This window comes from Lithobates pipiens, unplaced genomic scaffold (assembly GCF_037356315.1).
Source record: "Lithobates pipiens isolate NorthernLeopardFrog02 unplaced genomic scaffold, aLitPip1_a1.2 Scaffold_22, whole genome shotgun sequence".
NCBI classification, from domain to species: domain Eukaryota; kingdom Metazoa; phylum Chordata; class Amphibia; order Anura; family Ranidae; genus Lithobates; species Lithobates pipiens.
The window spans coordinates 14937640-14949394 of NW_027507784.1; the positions used below are offsets into that span (position 1 = coordinate 14937640).

Sequence of the window (11755 nt, forward strand, 5' to 3'; positions counted from 1 at the left end):
AGATTTCCCTGCAGTAGTTTGTGTCTCTGCCCCTCCCACAATGGTGAGATTTCCTGCAGTAGTTTGTGTCTCTGCCCCTCCCACAATGGTGAGATTCCCTGCAGTAGTTTGTGTCTCTGCCCCTCCCACAATGGTGAGATTTCCCTGCAGTAGTTTGTGTCTCTGCCCCTCCCACAATGGTGAGATTTCCCTGCAGTAGTTTGTGTCTCTGCTCCTCCCACAATGGGGAGATTTCCTGCAGTAGTTTGTGTCTCTGCCCCTCCCACAATGATGAGATTTCCTGCAGTAGTTTGTGTCTCTGCCCCTCCCACAATGGTGAGATTTCCTGCAGTAGTTTGTGTCTCTGCCCCTCCCACAATGGTGAGATTCCCTGCAGTAGTTTGTGTCTCTGCCCCTCCCACAATGGTGAGATTTCCTGCAGTAGTTTGTGTCTCTGCCCCTCCCACAATGGGGAGATTTCCTGCAGTAGTTTGTGTCTCTGCCCCTCCCACAATGGTGAGATTTCCCTGCAGTAGTTTGTGTCTCTGCCCCTCCCACAATGGTGAGATTCCCTGCAGTAGTTTGTGTCTCTGCCCCTCCCACAATGATGAGATTTCCTGCAGTAGTCCTTCTCCATCCTAGATACATCCTAGAATAGAGGGAACGACATTGGAGTGTCTAGGGATAAAGTTATAAAAAATACTGCATGGGTAATCCTGAATTAGTAGACCTAAAGGGAAAATTAATATTGTTGTAAAGGTTTAATACTAGTATAAGGGACTGAGTGTATGAAGGTTTTTCAGAAAGTGGTAATCAGAAGAAAACATGTAAAAAGGAGATTATAGCTCCACCTGCTGACAAAAATAAAAATGATACATTTTTAATATTCAGCGTTTCACATTTATTTAAAAAAAAAAAAAGAAAATATTGTACAATATTTATATAATATAATTATATACAGTATAAATATACACTATAGTCCATTATATCAGTCGTTGCTCTCCTTATATGGGGAAATCTTTGGCTCGTATCACTGTTTTCTCCAGGGTTCTGGTCATTAACTTGATCTGAGCATCTCCTTCAAGATCTGAGCGGTTCTCTTCCTGCTTGAGCCCTTCATGTCAGTCACCTCAAGGACATTATTCCCTAATGACAGGATGAAAGGTGAAAGAAATCAGCGGCCAGCGGCATTTTTTGTTGGGTTTAACCGTTTTGCGGCCAGTGCCGTTTTTTTTTTTTTTTTTGCACATACTTTTAAAAATAATTTTTCTCCTGAAGATTAGTTAACACCTCCGATATAATATATATTCCAAAAGGAGAGACCCTAGAGAATAAAATAGTGGTAGTTTCATATTTTTTTTTTTATATCACACAATAGTAGCACAACGGTTTATGAAATGCAAAATTTCCGTAAAAAAAAAAAATCACATTTATCATTAGGACACACATAATGCGATAAATCGCCCAATGTTTTGTAAAATATAGACGGTGAGGTTGCGCTAAAGAAATCATGTCAAGGCTCAGCATCTTGTGTGCTTGGGAAACGGCGCCAAACGTTGGTACCCTTTATTTCCCCATAGATGACGCTTAAAAGCTCCCCTACAGGTCATCAGTTTAGAGTTAACCATGTGCAGCAAGGTCCCAGGCCTCCTTTAGCCTAATGAGAACCTCCGGAGCCAAGAGCTCCTGACATCCTTCTGTGTAGAGTGGGTTTCTAGGCATAGTGGGTGTAATGCCCGATAGATGGGCGCCAGACTCTTCTTGAATACAAAGAGATTTGTATTTCTCTTGAACAGAACTGTGGGAGAGAGGGTTTAGGGCCAGGACACCCTTAGGTAGTTGCAATGTCAATTAGCAGACTCTGAGACTTCTACAGGTATATAGCCATGCAGCAAGGCTGTCTTTAAGGTGGGGCAAAAGGGGCAGCTGCCCTGGGCCCTGTCATTGTTGTGGGGCCCAAAGCAGCTGCTCCATACTTGCCAACTATCCTGGTTTAAATTCCAGTGTCCTTTGACATTTTAGTCCTGTGCTGTGTCCCGATATCTCAGTGTGAAGTGATGGTACTAATGCTGCCCGGCTCTGCATTACTGTTGTGTACAGGTGACTCACCGGCAGACCCTGTGTTTACATGTAAATAACCGGCATTCATATGTAAATAGAAGCGGCATTCATAAGTAAATAGCTGTGACCGGCGGTATTGATATGTAAATAAAGGCGGCATTCATATGTAGATCATGCCCCCCTGCAATGAGGAGATGATGTGCTGTAACCTCTAGCAACCAATCAGTGAGCAGTAATACTGTAAAGTAACCTCTAGCAACCAATAAGTGAGCAGTAATACTGTAAAGTAACCTCTAGCAACCAATCAGTGAGCAGTAATACTGTAAAGTAATCTCTAGCAACCAATTAACAAGCAGAAACCATTTGCTGTAACTTCTAGCAACGAATCAGTGAGACATAACGTGTGCTGTAACCTCTAGCAACCAGTCATTAAGCAGTAATGAGATCCTGTAACCACTGGCAACCAATCACAATTGCTGCCTGATCTGATACAGTAAACTGATTCTGTGTCTCAGAGCAGGTGGAGAGCGAAACTGCATGGGGAAGGGGGCCTAAGAAAAATTTTGCTCAGGGTCCAATCAGTATTAAAGACGGCCCTGCCATGCAGGGAAAGGCATCCAGCAAGACACCACACACATCTGCATGTGTAGAAATGCTGTCTCCTATGGCAACAGTCTTAGAGAACAGTTATGCCGTGTACACACGGTTGGACATTCCGACAGAAAAAGTCTGATGGGAGCTTTTCATCGTATATTCCAACCGTGTGTATGCCCCATCTGACTTTCTACGTCGAAAATTCAGACGGACTTAGAGAACTACATTTTTCAGCCGGAAAAAAATTTCTAGCGGAAAAAACGCTTGTCTGTTTGCTGTTCCGACGCAGTGGCTATTGAACTGCATTTTTATTGTGCCGTCGTACGTGTTGTGTGTCACCTCGTTCTTGATGGTCGGAATTTGGTGTGACCGTTTGTAGGCAAGACAGCTTGAGCAGAATTCCGTTGGAAAAACCTTCAGAGTTTATTCCGACGGGAAAACTGGTCGTGTGTACAGGGCATTACTAACACTAGGCTGTAAAAACTCCTTTACTTTCTCTACAGTCACTTCTTGTAGGTTCTCAACCCACTGAGCTCCCAGTCTCTCTCTCTCTCACTAGACTTGCTGATTCACTGCCACTGAATCCCCTGAGCTCTTCCAATCTTCATGGTGGTATCTGCCTCAGGCGTCACCCCCCGCTTCTCTGCTGGGTCCCAAGCTTGGCACTCCGGATACTTCTCAAGCGTCATCCCACTGGCCTGCTCAATCCCTGGCTTGACACACAAGGCTGCTCTGCAAACATCACCTCCGCTGGTTGGGTCCCTGGCTTGACACACAAGGCTGCTCTGCAAGCGTCACCTCCACTGGTTGGGTCCCTGGCTTGACACACAAGGCTGCTCTGCAAGCGTCCCCTCTGCTGGTTTGGTCCCTGGCTTGACACACAAGGCTGCTCTGCAAGCGTCACCTCCGCTGGTTGGGTCGCTGGCTTGACACACAAGGCTGCTCTGCAAGCGTCACCTCCGCTGGTTGGGTTGCTGGCTTGACACACAAGGCTGCTCTGCAAGCGTCACCTCCGCTGGTTGGGTCCCTGGCTTGACACACAAGGCTGCTCTGCAAGCGTCACCTCCGCTGGTTGGGTCCCTGGCTTGACACACAAGGCTGCTCTGCAAACATCACCTCCGCTGGTTGGGTCCCTGGCTTGACACACAAGGCTGCTCTGCAAACGTCACCTCCGCTGGTTGGGTCCCTGGCTTGACACACAAGGCTGCTCTGCAAACGTCACCTCCGCTGGTTGGGTCCCTGGCTTGACACACAAGGCTGCTCTGCAAGCGTCACCTCCGCTGGTTGGGTCCTTGGCTTGACACACAAGGCTGCTCTGCAAGCGTCACCTCCGCTGGTTGGGTCCCTGGCTTGACACACAAGGCTGCTCTGCAAGCGTCCCCTCCGCTGGTTTGGTCCCTGGCTTGACACACAAGGCTGCTCTGCAAGCGTCACCTCCGCTGGTTGGGTCCCTGGCTTGACACACAAGGCTGCTCTGCAAGCGTCACCTCTGCTGGTTGGGTCCCTGGCTTGACACATAACGCTGCTCTGCAAGCGTCACCTCCGCTGGTTGGGTCCCTGGCTTGACACATAACGCTGCTCTGCAAGCGTCATCTCTGCTGGTTGGGTCCCTGGCTTGACACACAAGGCTGCTCTGCAAACATCACCTCCACTGGTTGGGTCCCTGGCTTGACACACAAGGCTGCTCTGCAAACGTCACCTCCGCTGGTTGGGTCCCTGGCTTGACACACAAGGTTGCTCTGCAAGCGTCACCTCCGCTGGTTGGGTCCCTGGCTTGACACACAAGGCTGCTCTGCAAGCGTCACCTCCGCTGGTTGGGTCCCTGGCTTGACACACAAGGCTGCTCTGCAAGCGTCACCTCCGCTGGTTGGGTCCCTGGCTTGACACACAAGGCTGCTCTGCAAAGATCACCTCTGCTGGTTGGGTCCCTGGCTTGACACACAAGGCTGCTCTGCAAACATCACCTCCGCTGGTTGGATCCCTGGCTTGATACCCGCTGAAGTTTCCAGATTCTTCACCATTCCCGGTTGGTGAGAATGCTGCTCTGGTACTTGCTTCAGCTACTCAGAGTGGTCCCTGGTAATAAGGTGGTTGGCCCCTTAGTGGCGACAGCTTCCCTTCTACATCCGACCACGACAGGTTCTCCGGCCCGCAGAACCGTCACTTCTGGTTGGAATGCAAGCCACAATCCCAACCCTGCGCTGCTCTCTTGCTTCTGGATAGGCTCTCAGACAGCCTAGCAGCCAGCTGTGCCTGGGATAAGCCCAAACTCTGGCCTAGAAGCCCGGGCAGCACAACACACATCCACCCAGACAGCCGTCCAGGTGGCACGGAACACTGACTCCACCCGAATATATAGGTTCTCCCAGCAGGCCAAGGGATTTAGGAAAACTCCTGCCCATTGGCTGAGATTCCCTATATACTCCTAATCTGTCCTTGCTTTGCCCTTGTCTTATCTAATGTCACCAGATGACCGGCCACCTAGCGGCAGAAGAGAGAAGTGCAGCAATTCTAAATCAATTGATCCCTAACAATTAGCCAAGGTAACTATGCCTGGCAGGTAAATTTAGGAGCAACCTTGCCTAAACACCAGGGTGCTACTGAATAATGGGCCTATAATTATTGCTCTCACCTCGGGGTGCGTGACAATACATAACATGTGTGTGGCATTCATCTTTTTCATTCTTAGGCACCCCTAACATGTATATTTTTATTTGTACACACATGCATTACATTTTTATTACAGAGGGGACAAAAAGTAAATTTTTTTTTGTTGACAGGCTCTCTTTAATGAGACATTAGATGTCTAAAAGACCCTCTGATGTCTCACCTGTGATCCAATGAGGCTAGTGGACTGCAGATTATGCTCCCTCTCCAACTATAGGGCTGGGAAAGTGTCATCTGGATGCAAAAAGATGTTTTACACGTCACTTCTGGGTCATTAGCAGGAAGGGGAGATCAGCAAACAGACGTTCGCATATCTCCCTCCCCTCTACCTAATGGCACCTGCCATGCTGGTTCCCAGTCCATTGGGGTGAGGGGGGGGGGGTAATCAGATGGCTACATAGCCATCGGATCACTTGCATTTGACAGCCAACAAACAAAAACAGCAGAAAGAGGGTGCCTAGGTTAGCAGTGTGTTTGAGGGAACTTCCATTTCCTGCTGAGGAGCTGCCGGAGACTGTGTGTGCAATCCTCACCCCCCTGTGGATCCATCCGAGTCACCATCTCTGTAATTCCTAAAATAAACCCTAGTTCAGTGATGGCGAACCTTGGCACCCCAGATGTTTTGGAACTACATTTCCCATGATGCTCCACTAGACTGCAGAGTGCATAAGCATCATGGGAAATGTAGTTCCAAAACATCTGGGGTGCCAAGGTTCGCTATCACTGCCCTAGTTTAAGTCCATGTAAAATCATTTAATCTGCTGCAGAGGGAGGGGCTGCTGACGTCAGCTGGGAGGAGCGAAGCAGAGCTCTGACGGGTCACATGAACGCCCAGCTGCGCTGTAAATAAGGTATTTTCTACAATAATGTTACATAAAGACACACAATGAACATTATATAATCCTTTTACAGCATGGATTTTATGATTTTACAAGGATTTTGCCTAGGGCTTATTTTCGGGGTAGGGCTTATATTGCAGCCATCCTAGAGAATAGGTCTCATTTTCTGGGAAACACGATATTATTTGACAGCCAACAGTCAGCTTGTCAGATTTACATATGCTCCACCCTGCCAATGACTCATGGCATACAGCAGTGTCAGTAAAAGGTTTAAAGTGTATCTAAGCCTAAGTATAAAAATGTAATATATTGCAGTTTACCAGTCCTTCTATTTGTTGGCTGCATTGGCTTTCTTTTTCAGGCTGAGAAGACTTTCTATAAGTACAGAAAAACTGGATTTTTTTCCACTCACCGTAAAATCCCTTTCTCTGAGTTCAGTGACGGACACAGCACTTCCATTCTTGACCTTAGGGTTATATCACTACCTTCAGGAGTAGGACTAGGAAGAAAGAAAAAAAACAAGCACAGCACCGCCTAGGGGCGGTCCTTACTGGTATTAACCCCCCCCCACTCTGCTACCGGCAGCTCAGTTCGTTACAAAACAGTATAAACACAAAACAGGAGGGGTGGGTGCTGTGTCCGTCAATGAACTCAGAGAAAGGGATTTTACGGTGAGTAGAAAAAAAATCCTGTTTTCTCTTTCGTTTATTGACGGACACAGCATTTCCATTGGTGACCTTAGTGAAGTCCCAAAGCAGTGCCACAACGAGGGATGGGAACACAGAAAAAAGGAAAAAATAACCTCCACCCAAACAGAACCGGGGGGAAGGGGAGCCAAAACCTCAGATGGCCGCCCGCAAAACTTTGCGGCCGAACGCGCATCCAAAGATGCCAAAACATCCACCCTGTAAAACTTGTCGAAAGTGTGTACTGAAGACCAGGTAGCCACCTGATACACTTGAGAAACAGACGCTTGATGACGGAAGGTCCAGGAAGCACTAACCGCCCTGGTAGAATGCGCCATGATGGGAAAGGGGGGCACCCGCCTCCTAATGGCATAGACCGTAACTGACAGATACACATGGAGAGCCCGAAACCACATCCAAAGAGTGCAAGGCGACCTCCTTGGGATGAGACGGTCAAGGACACAAGAAAGGTAAGGACAATGTCCACGTTTAGATGAAAGGCAGATGCCACCTTAGGAAGAAACATGGAATGCGGACGCAGCAACGCCTTATCCTTGTGGAGAACCAAATAGGGAGACTTACACGACAAGGCCACCAGCTCAGAAACTCGCTGAGCGGACGTAATAGCCACTAGAAAGACAACCTTCTGAGAGAGCGTAAGGGGATCTCCCTAATGTTCTCGAACGGTGGCTTCTGAAGTACAGAGAACACCAGATTGAGATCCCACAGAGGCAGAGGCGAGCATACTGGGGGAGCCACGTGCCGAACCCCTTGAACAAAGGTACACACCAACGAGTGAGCAGCCAACGGGCACTGAAAAAAAATAGCCAGAGCTGATATTTGCCCCTTGATAGTGCTTAAAGCCAGCTTCTGATCAACCCCATGCTGCAGGAACACCTTAGATACCGAATAGGAACGCGGATGCCATCCCACAGCCTCGCACAAAGAGATGTAAGCCTTCCAGGTGCGATGATAAATCCTCTGTGAAGTAGACTTATGTGCCTTCAACATAGTGGGAATTACAGAAACTGACAACCCCCAGTCTCTCAGCACCTGGCTTTCAATAGCCAGGCCGTCAAACCCAGAGACGGTAAAGCAAGGTGGAATATTGGTCCCTGAGACAGGAGGTCCTCCCGCACTGGCAGTCACCAGGGAGCGTCCAGCTCTATCCGTACCACGTCGGTGTACCATGGACGCCAAGGCCAATCGGGAGCGATTAGAATAACCGTTATCCCCTCAGTCTCTACCCTGCGCAGCAGACGAGGGAGGAGCTTGAGAGGAGGGAAGGCATAAATTAGCTGATAATGCCTCCACAGCGGCACCAGCACATCCGACGCATCCGCCAAGGGATCCCTTGTTCTGGCCATGAATCTCTGCACCTTCCAAATGAGACGGGAGGCCAGAAGATCTACATCTGGCATGAGCCACCGCATGAGACGAAACACCTCTGGATGCAGAGATCACCCCGATCCGGCAACTGGTGGTTGAGGTAGTCCGCCTGCCAGTTTTCTATGCCCGGAATGTAGATGGCAGAGAGAGCCAGTATGTGAAGTTCTGCCCAATGCAGAATGTGGGAGACCTCCATCGCCGCTGCTGAGCTCCTCGTTCCCCCCTGGTGGTTGACATAAGCCACCGCTGTGGCATTGTCCGACTGGATCCTGACCAGACGACCACACAGCAGCTGCGACCAACTGGAGAGACATAACCTGATCACGCACAACTCCAGGACGTTGATCGATAGACGAGACTCTTTCGATGTCCAGCGGCCCAGGGCCGATGGAGGGCCCAGAACCCCCCAGCCAATCAGGCTGGCATCCGTCGTGATAACCGTCCAATGGAGAGGGAGAAACAACTTCCCAGTCCTTAGGGCCGTTGACTGCAGCCACCAAAGAAGCAAGGCCCTGGTCAGACGGCCCACGTGGATCTGACAAACCAGAGATGCCGGGAATTTGTCCCATTTGAATAAGATCTCCCTCTGCAAGACCCGAGTGTGAAACTGGGCATACAGGACCATCTCCAAGGTGATACCATGAGGCCCAGAACCCGCATGCAGGTAACGTAGCGACAACAAAAAGCAGGAACTGCACCATGGAGTGAAGGGTCTGAAGCTTAATCGGTGGAAGAAAAACCCTTGCAGAGTCCAGAATCAACCCCAAGTATTCCAGGCGTTGGGCCCGGGAGCAACACAGACTTCTGGAAGTTCAACACCCAGCCAAACTCTTGCAAGGCTTGCATGGCGATCACCGCATTGTCCCTCAGTTCTGAAGCTGACGCCGCTCGCAGGAGGAGATCTTTCAGGTTGCCCACGACCGAGATCCCCCACTGTCTCAGCCACGCCAGAACTGGTGCTAGCACTTTGGTGAAGACACAGGGAGCAGAGGCCAGGCCAAAGGGAAGTGCCACAAACTGATAGTGTGCATCCCCAACCGCAAAGTGCAGGAAACGGTGGTGCCTGACACAGATGGGGACATGCAAGTATGGGTCCTTGATGTCCAGGGAGGCCAGGAAATCCCCCTGATGAAGCGCGGCCACCACAAAACGAACAGACTCCATCCTGAACCTCCATACCTTCACAAAACTATTGAGGGCCTTGAGATCCAGGATCAATCGGACCCCTTCCTTCTTTGGAACTATGAACAGATTGGAGTAGAAACCCCCGAAACCTTTCTGAAGCTGGTAAAGAAGCTATCACCCTCCGAAAGAGCAAGTCCTCCACCGCCCCAAACAAAGCCTGCTGATGAGATGGGGGAAGATGAAGATTGGAGGGAAAAAACCTGTTTGGTGGACAGGAAAGAAACTATTTTGCAGCCGGACAAAATGAGTTTGCAGACCCACTGGTCAGAGATAAGGGATGTCCACCGGTCCGCAAACCAACAAAGGCGACCCCCCACCCGGAAGTCGGGCGAGGGTAAACCTTCATGCAGAAGAGGGCTTGTCCACGGGCTTGTTTGGCTTGTGATGCCAAAGACGCTTCGGTCCCCCAGCGGGTGCCTTGTTGGCCTGGGAACTCTTACCTGCATAACCGGGCAGACATAAAAACCACTTGTGAGTGAAAAAAGAGGGGCCCTGACTGCGACTGAGCTTCCTGCCCTTCTTTAACTGTGGGAGAAAAGTACTCTTCCCCCCCAGTAATATCCTTTATAATGTCATCCAGAGTGGCCCCAAATAGCCGCCCACCCTGGAAAGGCAAATCCACCAGAGCCTTCTAATGCCACGTACACACGATCAAACAATCGTGTGGAAAAGTCCGGCAAACTGAAGTCCGCCGGACAATCCCCCCGTGTGTAGCCTCCGGCATACTTTTTTGACCCGAAAGTACGGCGGACTTAGAAAGTAGTTTTGCGCTCCAATCTTCCCGCCGGACTCGCATTTCGGCGGACAATCCGGCCGTGTGTGTGCCAGTCCGCCGTACTTTTGAAATGAGTGGACTTTTCCCGCCCGGAGAAAAGTCCGCTCATTTCGAGCGGGTCTCCAGGTAGGCGGGGCCCACGGCGGCGACAGAAGACCGGGCCACCGCCTGTAAAAGAGCTAGAAGAAGGCGCGGTGGCCCGGCAGAAGAACCGAAGAGGGGGACAAGACCCCTGAAGTCGGAAGAAGAGGGGGCGGCGGCGAGGAAGAAAGCCGGGCTCCTCCGCTAGTAAAAGAGCTACAAGAAGATAGTGGAGGAGTCCGGCGAGAAGACCCCCGAAGATGGAAGACCCCCGGAGCTGTGCAATAAACTATTTTATCTTGTGTGTTGTGTTTTTTTTGTACTTTATTTTACAGGTGAATGGGTAGGGGTACATTGTACCCCATACTCATTCACATAGGGTGGGGGACCGGTATCCGGGGGCCCTCTTATTAAAGGGGGCTCCCGGATTCCGATAAGCCCCTCGCCCGCAGACCCCGACAACCAACGGCCAGGGTTGTTGGGAAGAGGCCCTTGTCCTCATCAACATGGGGACAAGGTGCTTTGGGGTGGGGGGGCGCAGGGCCCCCCCTTCCCCAAGGCACCCCCCATGTTGAGGGCACGCGGCCCGGTACGGCTCAGGAGGGGGGGGGCGGTCGCTCGTCCCCCCCTTTCCTGGCCAGCCGGGTAGCGTGCTCGGACAAGGGTCTAATGTGGACCTGGGGTTCCCCTTTAAGTCCATACCAGGTGGCGGGGCCAGCGACATCTCCTTCGCGGGCCCCGCCTACCTGGTGACCCGCTCGAAATGAGCGGACTTTCCTCCGCGTGCGTGGGCGAGTCCGTTCATTTCAAAAGTAGGGCGGATAGTACGGCGGACTTAGTACGCCGTATTAGTCCGCTGAAAAAGTGCCGTATGTGGGCAAGTAGCCCGTTTGGAAAGTCCGACGGACAGTCTGGAGGGAAGTACGCCAGACTAAGTCCGTCGGATAGTCGGCTACGTGTGTACGCGGCATTAGACATTTGGGTTGCAGACCAGCACTTAAGCCAAAGCAACCGGCAAAGCACCGCGGCCGACACTGAGAAAAGTAATGAGAGGAATTTCAGACAACAAATGTTTGATGGGAGCTTTTTGTCAGACATTCCAACCATATGTAGGCTCCATTTGACATTTGCTGTCTCTTTTTTGACCAGTCATAGTGAATTCATCAGTATTTAGGCTCCAGTAAAATGGCGCTGAGCCCATTTCCCCATGACGCGCTCACGAGCGTGAAATATATTGAAAGTGAGGCTCGACACGCAATACACGAGTCCTCTGCTTCCACACACAGCTGAGACGCATGCTGAGACGCACGCTGAGTATCACACACACTCACATGGTGCCGGACCGGCTTCTGCTCTCCTCTACGGCTGCATCTCGTTTTTTTGGCTGTACCTTGCACCAAACGAACTGGGGTTATTATACTTGGGAGATTGCACTTGGGGGGGGGGGTCTAGATGATATGTGCTGGGGCAATTTGGAAGGGGAGAGGAATCGTGCTAGA

At 50.5% G+C, this 11755-nt stretch overlaps 1 protein-coding gene across 2 annotated transcripts in view; it reads right to left on the minus strand.

Moving 5' to 3' along the window:
* Positions 1 to 894: 894 nt before the first annotated feature.
* The window catches only part of LOC143923331 (guanylate-binding protein 6-like), a 108380-nt gene continuing 97519 nt past the window's right edge, over positions 895 to 11755 (minus strand). The window contains exon 17 of one of the 2 annotated variants that reach the window (XM_077446944.1): positions 895 to 1125. In XM_077446944.1, the coding sequence (XP_077303070.1) occupies positions 1037 to 1125 (89 nt within the window). In that variant the 3' untranslated portion in view covers positions 895 to 1036. The remainder of the gene's footprint in view (positions 1126 to 11755) is intronic. The other variant, XM_077446945.1, reaches the window with a different exon arrangement.